At 43.9% G+C, this 19,036-nt stretch overlaps 1 protein-coding gene across 1 annotated transcript in view; it reads right to left on the reverse strand.

The window, feature by feature from the left end:
* Positions 1-19,036, reverse strand: part of LOC119455613 (transducin beta-like protein 3) — a 38,708-nt gene that overhangs the window by 16,329 nt on the left and 3,343 nt on the right. The window contains exons 6-13 of the mRNA XM_037717027.2: positions 18,480-18,650; positions 17,562-17,637; positions 17,411-17,477; positions 14,202-14,383; positions 13,491-13,694; positions 10,035-10,138; positions 4,353-4,572; positions 1,877-1,966 (exon numbers count right to left, since the gene is read on the reverse strand). Of these exons, the coding sequence (XP_037572955.1) occupies positions 1,877-1,966; positions 4,353-4,572; positions 10,035-10,138; positions 13,491-13,694; positions 14,202-14,383; positions 17,411-17,477; positions 17,562-17,637; positions 18,480-18,650 (1,114 nt within the window). The remainder of the gene's footprint in view (positions 1-1,876; positions 1,967-4,352; positions 4,573-10,034; positions 10,139-13,490; positions 13,695-14,201; positions 14,384-17,410; positions 17,478-17,561; positions 17,638-18,479; positions 18,651-19,036) is intronic.

The following is a 19,036-nucleotide window of genomic DNA, read 5'->3' on the forward strand; positions in this document are numbered from 1 at the left end:
AGAGGGCGGTGTTGTGCGACGGAGGCAACGACAGCAGTGGCAGTGATCACGAGATTAACAATGGCCCGTCTTTGACACCGACTCCAATGTTCACCCAAAGAGCACTGTCATCAATCGAGTCACTCATTGGTTTCACGCAAGCTAAATTACAGCCACCAGTGTTCGCGCAGCAGCTAGACTCCATGCACACCGCGGTTGTCAACCCGAAACTTCTGCAAAAGCTAGTGCAGATTTAGATATTTAGGTGCGCCAAACATGTGACACGCTGCTTAGAGGTATAAATAAACTTTTATTTTTCACAGTTTACTTCTTACAATGTCGATTTTTATCGCAAATGGTAAATTTGGTTTTGGAGCTACAAAGGTATGCCCAGCAGCTTTTTTTTTCACGGCAGTCCAGATATAGTGATGATCGGTTATAACGATCGGATTTTTTGTTCTTCTTGATGTCGTCAAGTGGACTGCACTGTACTTGGGTTACAACTGTTGAGGAAACACTAAGGCAAACTCCACACAGGAACCCAAAGCAACTACAGGGGTAGTGAAGCAAGATAATATTTAGGGATGGGCAAATATTTGGTATTGTCGAATATTCGATCGAATAATGCTATATTCGTTATTTGCTTTGATTCCAATTCACGTATTCGATATTTTCTAATTCAGCGCTCCCGAATAGGTAGCCAGATGCCACGGACAGCCGGTACACATCTCGTCATGGCTGCCATACATCAACCATAAATCTTGAAGGCTATACGTTTTTGCATTAAAGAGCCGGAAATGTGCGACGCAAAAGAGCAGAAACGGCGCTAGCGTACAACCGAAACGAAGTGGCGCAGTCCACATCACCATAGTCATCAGCGGAAATCATACGTGAATGACAGCAATGACGGAACGCTTCGTGCCTATTTGTGCCTTTATTGCATTTACCGCAGCGTATAACAACGCGTTGGCCACGGGATTTCATAGTCGTCATCCATGATCGCGTCGATAGCTGCCTCGGTTTCTTCCGCAGCGGTTGCGGCAAAAAGTAGTTTCCGGTTTGACTCAATTCGCACGTCGGCCGCGTGCCTAAAAAGCTGCGTAGTGGCCATCCATGATCGCAAAGATAGCGACCACGATTTCATCTGCAGTTGTTGCAGCGAACGGTAGTTTCATTCTGACTCGGTGTGTGTGTCGGCCGCGTGCCTTAAGCACCGCAAAGTCGCCGTTCATAATCGCGTCGATAGCGGCCGCGGTTGCGACAAACAGTTGTTTTGGTTTGACTCGGTGCAAAGCTGTTGAGGATGAAGAGCACTGGCTACATCGCAATGGACATGCGATCTGTTGGTGGTCAGCTTAGTGGCGAAAAAATAATCGGGATGTGCACACGGTAGTGCAAAGCGTGTCGCAAATGATGGCGCGCGCCGCGGCCGTGCTCCAAAAGAAGTTGCGAGGCCTCGATCGCCGCTGCAAGAGCCAATCAGACACCAGATGACGAGAATTGCAGCTTCCGCACTGCTTTTGTGCAAAACAGCAAAAGTATTTGCTCATCCATTACACTAATAAAATCGTGCTGACATAGTAAGCATTTGCTTATTGTTTTCTGGATACCCTGATAATTCGACATTTGGTTAACTTGGACATCTTTTTTTCAGTCCCGTGAAATTCGAGTTAACTGGCTTTACTGTAATATGTGATACATACTATTCAAACTATTCGATTCGAAATTATTCGAACAAATCACTATTCACTTCAAATCCACTTCGAACCTCAAATTCAATATTCGCCCATCTCTAATAATTTTGTAATGCAAGCTATGAACACGTTGCGAGCTGAAAGCACTTGTAAAGCTATAACGCTCGAAAAGAAAGCCAGTCATTGCAGGAAAATACACAAACCTGATCAACAGGGGAGAAGCTGGCACACCACACGCCCCTGCGGTGTCCACGGAATGTACCCAGAAGACTGAGGTCGGTTGCATTCCACAACTGCAGAAGAACAATGGCACAAGCAGTTGAGGAAATGTACACAAAGAAAGGACATTGTGAATGTGCCATTCAAGAGACAGCCTCGTTAGCAAACAAAACCAGCAAGCATTCGGGATAGTAAAAATAGTTAATTATCAAATTATTCAATATCATTCCCAGCTCCCCTGACTGCACATTAGCTACACTTCAAACGTTTTAAGAGTAACAATTATACAATCTGTGACATTTAATTAGAATCTGCTGACAAATTAAGCAAGTGCCACGCAATTTTATGAAGCTGAAGTAACTCGATTGCACAACTCATGTCTGTCATGAAAAATTATGGTAGTATCTCATTTAAGTGTTCTCGGTATGTGCATTTTCTCGGTTGTACGTTCATGTGTGTAGGATACTGGCAGTACCCCAATCAGATAAAAGAAAAACATTTCTTTCACATTTTCGTTTTGTTCTGCCATTCTGAATTCTGCCATTTTGAATGGTACATTCGACAATTTTGCAAAAGGAATGTGAGCCAGCAACAATGCAGCTTGGGTGGAGGGGGGTAAATAAAGTTTTCTTCTATTGTCTTCCTTTTTACGATACGACCATGACGCCATTTTGAATGGTACATTCAACAATTTAGCATTTTGGACCAATTAACAAAATAAACTTAAGCCAGCAACGCAGCCTACCAGAATTGACAAATGTCACCGGGATGAAGAAATTCACAACTCATCGTAGGCAAAATGCATGTAAAACGCATGGCAGCGATTTAAGTCTGCGTCAGCCAATAGGAGTGCTTCCTGGGCACACGTGACAGCACTAATGAATCTCAATGCTAGTTTTTTGTTTTTGTTTGCTTCTTTTGCTTTTATTTTTGCATGTCAAAATACGGCGCTGCGACTATCTGAAGCTCCGTTCGCTACTTTTTATGACGGCATCAAGATGGTGGTGTTGTGTCAACGAAATGTCACAAATGTGGTGCAATGGAACCTCCCTAAGCCTGAATTTTACTGGCAGCACACTAGAAAAGTCTGATTTTTTTTCAACTTCAACTTCACATTTCCTTGTAATATGTCTCAACGTGATAAAAGAATTCATGGAGATGGTAGGAAAGTAATTACAACTAGAGCTGTGGGCGGCATTTTCCACAATGCCCACGGTGGGCAGAACCTTTAAGTCTCTCATAACAACAGGAAAATTATTTCATCTTGAAACAGCTGGTTATACATAGATTAGCAAAACAAAGATGTGTAACCATACCAGCATGCATTACCTACAGATTAAGCACATAATGTATCTTGCAAACGAAAGTTGCATTACCGTGATAGAATTATCTAGAAGTGGGTGCATCTGGACGCATTTAATCTGCATCTGGACGACATAATTGACAACGCTACCGAGGACTGCGTCAGCTTGATGGAACTGGTCAATGCCACACAAAACATTACGGTCACTGCGATAAGTCTTGAATGGATTAAAAGTGGATGAACACAAGGAAGGCTTATACCCCTGTCACACGGCACGTGTAATGTCATTCGCAGCGAATGAGATTACGTGTTATTGCCATTTTTGTTGCTTCTACGCGGGCATAGTGAATGACATTCGCCCACTGAATGAGTTTCCCGAACTCATTCACGCGCGACTTGTGTAATCTCGACGACAGTGGCTTGGCAAAAAATTACAAAATCGATAAGTTAAATTGAAATGTAATATATTTTCAAACAACCATCCAAAGTTTACCATTGTATTGCTAACAATACAGTGAAAATATGTAAACAAAGAGGCACGATTTGTAAGGTTTCGTTATTATAGCAGCCTGCCGATAAACATTGCCATCAATTGCAAATGCCATTTTGCTTACTCGTGTAGACTGGGAACGCAAGACTGCAATGACATTAGGTATGAATGTCATTTACTGCAAATGACATTACATGTACCGTGTGACAGGGGTATTCACCTGAAGCCAACATCTTGAAAAGAAGACTTGTCTTCAGAACAACTGCTGCCCCAATGAAGACAGCTGCTGCCCTGACATAGACAAGTCACCATGCTGAAATTTTGGCTTTGGGTTGAGATTTCACTTACTGCTGGCCAATGTCATGTGCAACAGCAATAACACAGCAAAAACATACCACACTCACCCAAGGTTACATACAAAAACAGATGCTCTTGCTGTGTTTGCAGGACAGTGAGTGTAGCCATAAATATCATACAAAAGCCTCTAACTTTGTAGAACAAATCATCTATGCACACAAAAACGTGCTCCAACACTGTGTAATATGGCAGCATGATAGGTTGGATGAAAATGCCGCACACTGGTGCCACCCCCTAAGTGTTCCCAGCCCACAGGTTCGAAAATCACACAGCTAGTGTGTCTTTCAGAGCCGGTAATAGCAGTCAGCACCTTAGCAGTCTTGTCCTGCGATGCTGAGGCAATCAGTTGGTCATTAGGTGAGACAGCCAGGCCATTGATGTCTTTCTCATGTGCGGCGACTGTGAGTTGGGAAGTTATCGGCGCGCCAGCGCACGGGTCCACTATGGCAACCAGCCGTGGCCGCTCAGGCACGGCCCACAGCTTTAATGTAGTGTCCTGGGACCCTGTCACCAGGAATGAGGCTGAAAGGCTGCAAAAATGAATCAAACAAGATTCACTCACAAGATTAAAAAAAAAGAAAGCATCAACCTCACAGTTTTGATGTGGAACACTAGCAGCAAACACGACAATTTCAGAACATACTACGCACTTTAGCTTTTTTCGCAGTGCAGCTCTCAGTGTATCAACATTTGAAAACATGACAAAAGAAACAAAGAAACAGAGCAAGAATGTAAAAACCCCAATTTACTGATTGTGCCACACAACCTTTGCATTTGTTTGCATATGTGCATATAAATTGTCTAACTGCTCCTTGAATAGTAGCACTAAAGCACTAACTGTCTGAAATGAATTCTAGTCTTAGAAGCATCAACAGTAAGTGAAACCCACAAGCAATATTAGTGAAAGTGAAATCGTGGATCCATCTTATAAACAATGTGGGTATACTATTGCAAAACAAAAGGACTTATTACCTTGGCTATAGCAGGACCCTAGCATTACCATCAACAGCAGACGCAGCTTCCCCACCTGGGCACTTCCTTCATTCTAAGACAGTGAAATTATTGCGTGAACTGTTACTGTATTTGCCCGTGTCCTGCTTAAAGCTTGATATACCATCAGACAGCTGGTCAGCACATGCTGAAGCCTTTCTTTAGAAAAAGCTCAGTAATACGACATCTGGCAGATACATAGAGATGTTCTGCACCATTTCACACAATAAGCAACATTTGAATCATTTCAAACAAAATGAAGGAAAGAAAATTGGAGAACGCTTAAGCTTCGCCTTTAAGAGTGGAACGCGATAGCGTTATCGGGCCCCGTTCGCATTGCATGTTTCTTTCAGTGGAAGCGCTTCACTGCAACACACAACGTGAGAAAGCCAACTTACAAAGACCAAGCTTGCACCAATCCCCTTAAAGTCGGCTTCACTTTTGAACAGAAATGCATTGCCGCAAAAATGTTTTTCCAGGGGCAATATAAGTCGTCTTATATTCAAATGTGAAGGCCCTAGCACCTTTTTTTTTATTGTTTTATTAATTGTTTGCTATTGCCCCGACATGCACGTGTCTAAAACGCATTAGGCCGTCGAAGTCCCAATTTGACCTGCCGAAGATACGAACGCCATCTGGATATGATTTTCGCAAGTACCATGCCTGAGTGCGTCGATGTTGGTATGGTAGAAATGCTGGAAAAGGGGTTTGTATTTGAATTTCCTCGTAACAGAATTATGTTTTCTTCTACATTCAAATTACAATCCGACGCCACCATGTCTGTAGGTTGTAGTTAAGTCGTACTTTACCATTTTTCTGATGGATTTCACTGTGAGAAATTCAATTTTTGTTCACTAACACCTTGCACCACACGGAGGGCCTGCATGGTCGGGGTGGGGTGGTTCGGGATTATTTTCTCCGCCACGGATGCCGACGCCGGATTTTCTGTGACATGGGGCCCTTAACGCTATCGCGTTAAAACAACGCTCCTTCACAGACTGAAAAAAGCTTTGAGTGTTGAGTGCTGGTCTTAGTGCCCGACACCAAGCCCGTCAGCTAGCGCAGCCTCAGGAATGCAGCTCAAGTAAACAGTTTTCTGGCAATCGTAACTCACTACTTTTGACTGAACACATTGAACAACAATGAAACACAGCTCGAAAACACCGCGCCACTAGAATTCAGACAAATGTTGACGCGCACAAGAAAATGTGAGGGGGGTGTATAGAAGCAAGTGAACTTCACGAGCATGCCTTCCTGCACACAACAAAAGCTGCATTGTATTGTAACTGAAAGCGGCGTAAATGCCCCTTTTTATCATCATCAGCTATATTTGTGCCCACTGCAGAATGAAAGCCTCTCCCTGTGATCTCCAATTACCCCTGTATTTGCGATAGCTGATTCCAACTTGCGCCTGCAAATTTCTTAACTTCATCACCCCACCTAGTTTTCTGCCATCCTCGACTGCGCTTCCCTTCTCTTGGTATCCATTCTGTAACTCTAATGGTCCACCTATGCATTACATGGCCTGCACAGCTCCATTTTTTCCACTTAATGTCAACTAGAATATTGGCTATCCCTGTTTGTTCTCTGATCCACACCGCTCTCTTCCTGTCCCTTAACGTTAGGCCTATCATTTTTCGTTCCATCGCTTTTTGTGCGGTCCTTAACTTGTTCTCGAGCTTCTTTGTTAACCTCCAAGTTTCTGCCCCATATGTTAGCAGCGGTAGAACGCAATGATTGTACACTTTTCTTTTCAACGACAGTGGTAAGCTCCCAGTCAGGATTTGGCAATGCCTGTCATATGCACTCCAACCCAATTTTATTCTTCTGTAAATTTCTTTCTCATGATCAGGGTCCCCTGTGAGTAACTGACCTAGATAAACATACTCCTTTACAGACTCTAGAGGTGGACTGGCAATCCGAAATTCTTGTTCCCTTGCCAGGCTATTGAACATTATGTTTGTCTTCTGCAAATTAATCTTCAACCCCACTCTTACAATCTTTCGGTTAAGGTCCTCAATTATTTGCTGTAATTCGTCCCCATTGTTGCTGAATAAGACAATGTCATCTGCAAACCGAAGGTTGCTGAGATATTCGCCGTTGATCCTCACTCCTAAGCCATCACAGTCTAAGAGCTTGAATACTTCTAAGCATGCAGTGAATAGCATTGGAGAGATTGTGTCTCCTTGCCTGACCCCTTTCTGACCCTGACCCCCTTTTGTAGCGGGCTCTAAATAACTTAGAAAGAGCTGTCTTTTCTACATACAAAGCACTGATTAGGAATATTACTTTTTGCTTTCTCATTGTTTGTTCCATCGGCACATAGCCGCGCTTCAATTACTGCTACCATAACAACCATGGCTTATGTCGGTGACAATTGATTCTGGACCGCTTTGCGCCTGAAGCTTTGCGACCCATTTGGATCGACCTTGAATAACCCGCGGAAATAAATGCATACAGCAACGCTAAAAATCTTGCAAAAAAGTCTCCGTTAATGGAGGCACGACTCATCCATGTCGTATCTTCACAGCCAGCAGCTGATGACAGGATGACAGCGCGGACGGAGCAGCCCTCATGTGGGCAACGGCAACGGAGCAAATGCAACTGACCGTATCACAGAGCATTTCGCACGGACCAAGGGAGCACCATGGGCACGGTTGACGTACACATAGTACACAATTTGCAAGCTCAACTCATGAGTTACCGTCGTGTGAAAGCTTTATCATCAGTTTCTGCTGCACTAGCACAGCTCTTGAGAGCAGCTTATTGTGATCCGAGTTCTAGTTTGCCGGAGCCACTTGCACTTTTCGCTAACTATTAAACGCAAATTGGCAATCCATCATGAGGAGGAGAATGGGCAACCATGGAGGGGAGCTTTAAAGCACAAGGGTGGGCTCCCCTAGAAGATAACGAAACTTAAATGGCAGAGAACTTAGCCTTAAACAGTGGCTTAACGGCAGCGCGAAACACACTGCCATAAAGCCACACTGAAAGGCGGAATTCGCGTATAACCCGCACCTCGACTTTAGTGTAACATATTTTGCATTTTTGTTGCGGTTTATATGCATAAAAATACGATCTGTTGTTGCCGAGCCTTGTGTAATTCATTTCTGTGCGCAACGCAAACACTGCAAGCACCAGCGATTACACTGGAAAGTTCATTGAGCCATGTACAAATAGCCAACACATCTGATCCAGAGATCAAGTTTTCAATGATTGCCGACTGTGCTCGCTCACTGCTATCATTGTATTTTGAGTGCCACTTGCTTTTCTGGGCACAGGTTCACCCAATAAAATAGTTGGTTTCGTGATTCAATGTTCTTGCTACTGAGTTCTTCATCATCACTACAACCCTGAACTGTAATCAGCCCTGGCATACTAACTTGGAGTTCCATTCAGTAAGAGTAAACCGCACTGTATACCTTGATTTCTGCATGCTAAGTTACTGATAGCTTGCTGCATTCTTGTTATACGATGCTAAGAGACTTTAAAGCATGCAAAGGTCCGCATTTTTTTGGCCAAAATTTGTAAGCACTAAATTTTGTGAAAAATCATCTGATATTCGATATTCATTTTTTTTTCTTGATTCAATTCGATTCGATATTCAATCTGAAATCTACTACAGTAGAACCCAGCTGTTACGTTCCCGGGTGCTGCGTTTTCCCGGCTGTTACAATGCAATCCACGTATAACGATACCACATACAGTGTAGACCGCTTATAACGTAAGTCGCCGGAGTCGCGAATACCCGCACTATAAGCGGTACCGCACTATAACCAAAGCAGCAATTTTCAAGGCCCGCACATATGAAAAACGTGTGCAACGAGCCGCCACGCGTATGCGACAGTCGAGGAATGCGGCTAGAACGTTTGCATTCAATTTACAGTCGGATCTCGTTAAATCGAACCAAATCACGAGGCGGCGCCTCCGACCGGCATTGCTCCGGCACCGCCACAGAGTAAAAGCTTAGGAGAGACCCCTCAATGTCGTGCGCGGAAAAAAAAAAAAAAAATGCGGCGGAAATTTCACCTTCTCTCAAATGGCAAGGTCGCCGATTCTGCGTTGTGCCGGAAGAAGCGTGTACATGCCGACGTCTCAGCCACACTACCGTAGCCACGCGTAGAAAATGGCAGTGAACCCTTCTTTCTCCTTTATGCTTCCTCTACTTTCTAGTCACGTGTTCACCTTGCACGCTGCGGCTACGGCGCAGAGGGAAGCAGCGGCACTGTCCCAGGCCGGCCAACGAAACTGCCCACGCCGGCAAATGCCCTCTTCCCGATAACAGCAGAAAACGAAACTTCGGGAAGCTGGCGCCGGGCCGGCTGGAGCAATGGCGCCTGCACGGCGGCGGGCGCGCACGGTGACAGTCGAAAGTGAGGGAGTTACGAAGGAGGGTGAGGGGAGCCACCGAAGCGGCGGAGTTGCCGAGGCAAAATCCACTTCCCTGCCACCCTCCTCGCTCCCATTCCACGGTCTTGGCGTGCGCCCTTCGCCGTGCCTTGCGCCGGCGCTGCCCGCTCCCTGAAGTTTCGTTTACTGCCGTTATCGTGAAGCGAGCGTTGGCCGGCATTGGCAGTTTCGTGGCCCTCGCTCGCTATGCACGCCGTGATATTCACAACTCGAATTCAAGATTCTGATTTCAGCCTCAGTGGCTGTTCGTTCGTACCACGTACCCTTCTCCTCCCCTTCGTCCCTCTTTCTTCCTCGAGCACTCCTTGGGCCGCCCGTTTGAGGGGAGCGTTCGCCGTCTCCGCTGACTTCCGTACTACCAGGCAGCCGCACTATAACCGGTATTTCGTTTCCTGCAACTGCACTATAAGCGATACGTGTATACATGAAGTGCTATGGTAAAATTAACTAGAGTCTGAAAAGACCGCACTATATCTGGTCCTGCAATATAAGCGGTTACGTTATAAGTGGTCTATACTGTATTAAGATTTGCCTCTGTCAAATACTGCATGGCTGCACACTCACTTACATGACCTCAACTGATTGTACTCACCGTGAGCAAGCAACAGCCCCAATTCCTTGTGTGTGCCCCTTTCCTGTGAAGAGACACTCAATGTAGCCATCATCTTGCTGCTTCCACAACTTCACCGTGTTGTCCTGCAGTTGCAAGACAAAAGTAGAGCACATTAATGGAAATGAAATGTCCCTGCGTACTCCAGAGCATGTAAAAAAGCACTGAAACACGTAGAGATGAACATTTACTATTCCAAACACATGCTATAAATTACTTGCTTGCACCTTCTGGGGCTTAACTTGTCCCCCAACAATAGTCACGTCAACTATATCTTTTGATGCGAAAGCGTCAAATGGCTCACTGAGCGAAAAAGCCGGCATCCGGCATCTGTAGCAGCGAAATGGCACCTAAATTCCCATTGGTTGCGACGCCATTGCCCGAGCGCATTCATAACTCGAAGTACCACTCAGCGGAGTTCAACCGGACATTAATGCTTTCGCATTCACAACTCATATGAAGTGCTTAGGCGTCCTCGGATTTTCTTGTCTGCATTTCCCTCCCCTTCTTTAATGCTGGGCAACCACAACTTCCGGGTCACAAATGACATGCAGATATCAGTGCGATGTAGGAATCCTGACAGGAAAGTAGCAAGCACAGTGTTAAATAAAGGAAGTGTATGCAAGATTGATTATTATTGTTGGGACAAGATTACACCCTTTGGGGCCTAAGATTTTTTAGAGTGCAGGTGTTTGCTCAAGAACAAACACCCCATTACAAAACTCTGGTCGCCTTGTCAGTGAGGCAGCTAATTATTAAATAGGCATGGTTTTGCACAGTCTTAACTTGCTCTTGAACAGTACAATGCCCCAAAGTATTGTCTTCATTAAGGTTTCTTTCAAAATTTTTATACCTGTGCTACGCGTGAAGTCAGGCAATCAAAGGCATCTTCTGCTACAAAATTTTAGTCTGTTATTAAAAATCTACTTTCCAATGCTGCTGATGCCTGGACAGGCCGCCCAGAATTCAATTCAATTCAGTTCTGGTAGCATATTCATATGTAATACCATGCTGTTATCCTGTGTCTGCACTTTTATTGCACGTACATGCAACCTACTGTTTAACAGAGCAAATGTAAGAACACAAGGCTGGGTAGGCTGCTTTATAAGCTGCCCATGTGTGAACACATTAGTCTGTGAACATTTGCATAGCTCATTTTGTATAATGTTTGAAATGCAACACCTGAATTATCAGAGGCGTCATGGTAGAGAGCATCAGATTAATTTCAACTGGCTGGTTTTTCTAAATCGATTGAAAGTTTCAAAGTTTATTTAACATAAATATGCTATAGTACAATTACCAAGTACCAAAACTTTTGGAACCCAACAAATTTGTTAAAGGGTCCCTACAATTTGTTTGATTGGTTTATTAATTGGTTTATAGTAATAATTTGGCTTATAGTTCAAAAGCAACGCCTGGGCTATCAGAGATGCCATGATAGAGAAAACCGGAGTATATTTTTTCATTCTACCTGCATAAAAATATGGATACTATGGCCACAATCCAACTTGGAACTCTGTGCTCACAGACTAACGTGTTCACACATGGGCAGCTTATAAAGCAGCCTACCCAGCCTTGTGTTCTTACATTTGCTCTGTTATACAGCAGGTTGCATTTACGTGCAAAAAAAGTGCAGACACAGGATAACAGAATGGTATTGCATATGAATATGCCACCAGAATTGAATTGAATGGAATTCTGGGGTTCTAGGTGCCAGAACCACGATTTGATTATGAGGCCCAATGTAGTGGGATAATCTGGATCAATTTGACCACCAGGGGATCTTTAACGTGTCCGTAATGCATGGGACATCCACCCAAAAGTGAGGCATCTTGTTACAAAGACATGATAGTGAGACTACAGTAGGATCATGGTGACATGTAATCATATGTGGGTTAAATTTGATAAAAAAGTTTCTAGACCTAGCCTCCCTATGACTAAAATAGAGAAAGTGCTTAATGAAGCAATCTACAGGACTGCGAAACCATAAAAAGTCACATATAAATTCGGCCATACTTGCTAAGTTCAAAGAAACTAAATCCGGGAGATCTTCCGACCCAGGGGGGCGTGGGTGGTCAGCCCCCCTCCCCCCCCTCTATATTTTCAAGTACTACTGACAGGAGAACTTCCATACAATTTTATTTACAAATATACAAATGACCACATGAACATCAATGTCTCACTTTTGCAAGCATTTCGTTGCTGCATTTCGTTGTCTTCAAAAATTCGTTAAAATTTATTTTAAGTTCTCGGGGCTTACGCCCCACAACCACCATCTGATTATGAGGCACGCCGTAGTGGGGACCTAGACACAGGCGAGTTTTTAAGTGCATTTTCTTCATTGTTTCGCGCATGCGCAATACAGAGAACAGGGCACGCGTGAAGTTCAAGTGTAGTGGGGAACTCCGGATTAATTTTGACCACCTGGGGTTCTTTATTGTGCACCCAATGGACGGCACACAGGCGTTTTTACATTTCGCCTCCAACTAAATGCAGCTGCCGCGGTCGAGATTTGATCCCGCGAACTCGTGCTTAGCAGCGCAATGTCAAAGCCACTAAATAACCATGGCTTATGTTCAAAAATTCTTCAGATAAAGTTTGATTGTAAGAAATTTTATTTCTTTCACATTTTGCGAGGATGACGCTTTCCAGCAGACAAGCGACACATGGACGAGCGGCACTGCGTCCTCGTATTTTTGCCGATGTCAAATTGCCACTCATTATCAACAAAATACCCAACGTTACTTTGGCTGAGCACTACATTAAAAATACTTTAAGACACTTTTTGTGCTAGCGCTCCTTGCTTTTAAAGCCATGACTGACTGTGGGAATACGCAATGCCAGAGTGGCTGACGCTGAGGACTACAACGGAGAGTCTAGTGTTGCTAGTGGCGGAACGCGGCATTCACTCGCTAGCTTAATGCTGCTAGGGCCACTAGGGCACCCGACAACCTCGTCAGCGTAAGGAGCGGCTCTGCGGTTAACGAAATAGAGCATGTACGTATAGGGTTTCCGTACTACTTTCTTGACAATTTTTTTCGTGATGAACTTCCAACTGGATTGGATTGGTTTCTTTTTGCCAATGTGGCCTGACAAAGCGCTGGACGCGGATAGAAACGGGACACAACTGCAATTTCCGGGAGATTTTCCTGTCAACCGTACAACCGGAAGAAACGGTTCAAATCTGGCAGTCTCCCAGGTAATCCGGGAGACTCGGCAGGTATGGTGAACCATTAATGTTATCAAACAGTCCCATCACCAGTCACCAAGCAACTAAAAGGATGGCAAGAGAATTAAGCGGTCATAATTTAGCAGATAATCAAACCTTCAACTTCTCTCTTTTGAAAATAATGCCCTATCAACTAAGCCAACAAATCCACAGAGTCAATATGTGCTCACAATGGCTGAACACTTTTGTCTGAAGACATAGGCTCTCACCTTGGAGACTGTTGCTAGCAGCGTGGGATCAGATGCAAACGTGTCCAAGGCCACCACTGTGTCTGCATGGCCCTTCAAGAGCTGGCAGTTGAATGTGTCCCGCTCAAATATCCGTACATGGGGGCTGTTTGTAGCCACCGCCAGGAAGCGTTCCTCTTTGCCTAGAAATCGCACGTCCAGAATCTCGTCATTATGTCCAACAAACTGAAAAACAGGGGGAAAAGAAATATTTGCACATTACCAGCTCAGCACTAAAACTGCATTATACTTCTAAAAACAAAACACTACAGGACACTGAAAATTGGCTAGTCGTATCTGAAACTCAGTCACATAAAAATTTAACACATCAAAAACAATCCCATACTGCAATATCATGCTTGAACGAGCCTTCAATCCATGCGAGACAAGGAATGCAAAAAGATAGGATAGTGCACTCCCTTCAAGACAAAGCATATTAAGCTGAATCTCTGATCAATAATGTAAGAAGAGCTAGGTTTAGTTTCTTACAAAATCAGCACTCTTCCGTTAATTCTGATAAGATGAGGACCCTTCATATTATTCTACAGTGACGTCGAGCTACAGCATCCATGCTACCAAGTGCATGACATTCAAGCATGTGACTATGAGGCATGCAACCCGAGTGCAGCAGTAACAGCATGATTATAATGTTCACAGTTCATAGCAACTATAAATTAAACACAAGCCACTCACCTGCCTCTCGACATCAAAACTACTCAGAGAACGCAATGCTATGTTGTGATCATAGGTAACAACAGCTAAAGCATTGCGCTCTGGACATAGCAGCAGTCGTGTGATGGCCTCCTCGTCTGATGGCCCCTTGTCCTGCTCTCGTGCGCAAACTCCTGTGTCCAAGTTCCATGTCCGTAGTAACCCTGAGCAACAACAAAAAAGTGCCATGGTGGTGTGTCGTGTGAATTCTCTGACGCAGCTTAGATGTTGGTAATTACTACATTTCATTCGAATATAACAATTACACTCCGCTGTACTTTGTCTGGCTTCATTGTATGTTACATGCATGGTTGTAATTAACGAAATATCAAGCCACTCCGATCCCCTTATTCTTTGCATTTACATACTGCATTTTTTAGGGTTTTAGCAAGGCAAGTGCAGCGGTTGAAAGCCATAAAATGACTGTGCCAATGAAAGCTACCAAATTGGCCCTTCCATTTGTTCACTTTTCTTGAGAACACAGGGGACACACCCTCCCTTCTTGTCCTGTCAAGTGCTGAACGGACTCGGCTTTTGGCAGCACGGCCATGGTGTGTGCGCATGCATCACTGATATCTGGTACCACAAGACCAGCACAACCAGTTTTGACGACATCATGAGTCTCCTTTTTCACGTTTGAAGCCATGTTGTACTTGGCATGCATATTGAACTTGTGAAATGAAATATAATGTGATCAATCACTTGTTGGACTTTCAGGAAACTGAGGCCCTATAGCTTACTTATGGGTCAACAGCATTTCAATAAAGCAACAAAACAAGACAAAAATTTTCTTTCAGTACTTCTTTAAAGGGACACGGGCTCTTACAAGAGAAACACTAAATCAGTTTAAGCAGATAAAGTATTCCTTTCAAAGTCTATTTTCATCAATTTCATGGTGAGAGGTTCAATGATAAAAAATAAAATGACAATCAAAGGTCCATTTTTTTTTTAATTATGTGTAGAAACCTCGGCACCAGTATGTAGGTAATGCCACGGATTTCAAAGTATTTTTTAACATTTGGGGCATTATGGCTATTTCTTGAAACATGGTAAGTTAAGGCCTTGGCACCTTTAGAATAGAATGTAGTCCTCTTTACCGATAAAAAAATTACCTAGGCCTAAGCAGACGTTATCCAAATGCATGCCATTATGGGGAGCTGATGCAGGATCTTTAAGACGGCTGTCGCCACCCGTCCTTCGTTTTTGCATCTTTTCTGACTTATTTAAGGGGCCCTCACTTAGCGCCATTGCAAATTTTGTTTATACGGTGGAAGTTTGTGGGCACCCTCTAGGGGGCATTTTACAGCATGGATTTTTCAAGTTGGTTCATTCTTTTGAATAAAAAATTAAATTATGGGGCTTTACGTGCCAAAACCACAATTTGATTATGAGGCACGCACATTCTTTTGAGGAGAGAGGAGAAATTGAAATGTTGCACTACCATGGTGCCAGGAGGCAAGCTTCCCTGCCAACATCGACACTTCCCCCCCCCTTTGCCTCAACTAGCGTATGCAAGCGCCGTTCCTTCCCTGCTTTCTCTAATACTGTAGCTGAAGACTATGTCACGCTTATGTCACCAGCCACACTTCCGCTTTTGTTTTCTTCTCATCCCTTTTTCGCTGCACATTCCGCTAAGGATGATTTATCGAAGTCATGTGCAATAATTGGTGATGTTGCAGGGAGTGCGTCTTACATAGAGGCGTTGGTGCTTGTAACCTTGACTCTTTGGCTGTAAGCGCCGCTCAGGGCCCACATGCTTCTGTTTGAAATTTCAACAGTTTTTTGCACTGCGCACCCATCTGATACTTTGCAGACAAAACTGCCACCACATGATCTAGGGGTCACCCTTGCCTGTTTGCAATGACCAGACCTAGACCTAGTGAGCAGCCCTGTAAATGTCTTCTCGCAATAAGAGTGGCCTTGCTGGTATTGTAGAAGGCTAAATTATTAATACAGCTAGACTTATTCTCTCTTAAGCGCCCTTTTAAGGGGTCCTAAACCACCCCTCGAGCTTGGTGAAAAAAACATAGTCCGCAGATAGCATAAGCTGCAGTGAACATCTCAGCTAAGTTTTTGCAGTCGTGCACAGCGCATGGAACTCACAAGCAGAGCATGGAGCCACCTTTTTTTCTCAAACACTCTCTTTTCAACAGAAGCCTGCTCCTCACTCATTTCTGGACGCTTTATTTCGTAAGAAAACACGGCTGCTGTTGGCTAATAGCTGACATCAATCAAGAAGGATGTTTGGATCAGTGCACTGCTTCCTACTGTTACTGTGTATAGTTATTGATGAAGTTTAATAAACAGGCTGGAGTAAGCAAAAATCTGCTTTTGATAATAATTATGTACTTCCGGAAGAAGCCGACTATAATCTGCTGACGCTCGGCTGCAGCCGCCCACGTAGTAAGTAAAACTTTGACCACGCTGCTTATCGGTGTCGTAACTATAGGGTCCTGCTAATTTCGACTAGCTTTAAATGCTCAACTAGCCTAGAATCTCGCGAAACTTAAGGTCAGACTACACGCACGCTTGCCAGTGTGCGTGTCCGCTCCTGGCCGCTGCTGGTGAGGCACCTAGGCAGACTGATTGATAGCGCTTCAAAATGGACAAGTTGGGTGTGGCTACTATCTTTAGGCCGTTGAAGGACAAAGCTGGTTCGCACCATTTAGCACGGCCAGACTTGGGCATATGAGTGCAAACACAAACTCAAGCCCTGTCCTGCATGAAGCAAACGCTGTGCATACGCACTACAGCTGCATGTAGCTGCGGTCTGCTGCATAGCGCAGATACCACAGGCACCGCAACAAGTCCACTGGCTAAACGCACTAAGGCTCGTTGAGGACAACCGCATTTGTCATATGTTTGGCGAGTCATAGGCACCAAAATCGGAAGTGGTGGCATCAAAGTTCAACATCTAAAATCAAACTTGAGCTGCGCGCCACAGTGACGTACAGTAGGCGGAGCATTGTGGCCACACCCCACTCCTTTGTAGCCTTCGAAGTGCAAGGCAGTGAAGAAGGAGCGGAAGCACCACGAAGGGTGCATTTGACTGCCAATAACTCCGCTTCTGTTGAACATATTGAAGTACTTTTTGCAGCAAATTATTTCTGAAATAGCTTATTTTAACTTCAAATGCATTTCTCCACTTTGATAAAAAGTGGTGAACAGAGCTCTACATGGTAATACAGTACCTTTCTCTCCTGCTGTGATGAACTTGACTGGAGAAGAGTCGGGCACAACTATCAAAGATTCGACAGACTGAAAACAAGAGAGTGAAATGCATTGGTTGGAAGAACTTTCAGCTGGGTTCGAGTTCATCTTCCGAGCCCACGCCTTCCTTACCTCATAGACTGGTATAGTTTTCAATGATGTCAGCCCAACAATGTCCCAGAGAATAACAACTTTGTCTCTGCTCGAGCTGTAAGTGAACAAATGGTGAAATGCTGAGGTCAGAGGTTGAACCGCTATGAAGTAGCCCTACTGCAGATGATCACAAATGAGCCTTGGCTAAAAATCTCAGTTACTCCAGTAAGTATAAGTTTACAGGAAACAGTTCTTATAAAAAGTCTACCTCTCTGGTATGTCAAAATACCTTTGTCACATACTGGTTATAATGTACTCAGGTCTAGGGACATGAGAAAAGAAAATGTCCATAACAATTCAAGAAGGCCAGTGAAATAGCAAGTTTCACATGTAAAATAAATAACACTGTCAATATATTTTAGACAAGCTTGAATATCAAAACACTATGTTACCCTTAGAAGTTAGAAATTTCGCACAAATGCAGTACCAATGAATGCATGTGTGCAGATGGAAGAAAGAGAGAAAGAAAGCTTCATATTTAGATTTATTTCCATCCTCAACGCCATGGTCGATGCAATAAGATACATACTGCGACTAAGACTATCTCGCAAGCTTGAGCAGTGGTATAATTTATGAACATTTAATTGTGACATTTTGCAATAACATATACAGTAGAATCTCATTGATACGAACTTCACGGGAACTAGAAAATAAAGCGTATCATCCGAAAAGCGTATCATCTAATGTATTATCCAACTAAATTGCATTATCGGGGAAAAAAAAACTTATCCCAAAAAACGTATTACGCAGAATCGAATCCATGAGGTTCCACTGTAATAGAAAAGAAAAGCTTTCATACAAGTTACAACCACTGCCCGGCTGTAATTTATCAAAACAAAATAACTGGCATCCTTCTGAGCGAGATAGCATTCCAGTAAGATTTTCAACTGTCCTTACCTGAGAAGCCTACTTCCTTCGTCTAGAAACTGCAGGTCAGTGACAACAGAGAAATGACCCTCGAGGGAGCCCAAGAGAGTGCTTTTGGACAGGCCCCAGACGTGAATGTGATAGTCATCAGCTGCTCCAAACAGCCGGCCCACTTCAGCGTCAGGGTGAAAACGGACAACGCTGTGCAGTCATACGGAAGAAAATCATTTCTCCTCTGACTTCAAGTGCAAGTACTTACTGGACTCTATTGTGCACCAGATTTTCACTGCCAGATATGCAAAAATGCAATGCCTTCAATTGCGACATGCATTCACATTTTCATAGCTCAAGAAATTATAAATGCAATGCCCTTGAATGTTTCCCCACCAATTCTTTACGGTAAGAGAGATAAGAAGAGTAATGGCAATTTGTTGTCACTCAGAAAACGATAATTTATTTCATCCAAGCTACAGTGGACCAAGCATCACTCATTGTCAGCAGTTGGAGGCCTCCTTGCCATTATCAATGGCCCACCGCATATATAATCTGTGGGGTTATCTATGACCATTTCAGATACCACATCTCTT

This window comes from Dermacentor silvarum, chromosome 6 (genome assembly GCF_013339745.2).
Source record: "Dermacentor silvarum isolate Dsil-2018 chromosome 6, BIME_Dsil_1.4, whole genome shotgun sequence".
Classification (NCBI taxonomy): Eukaryota; Metazoa; Arthropoda; class Arachnida; order Ixodida; family Ixodidae; genus Dermacentor; species Dermacentor silvarum.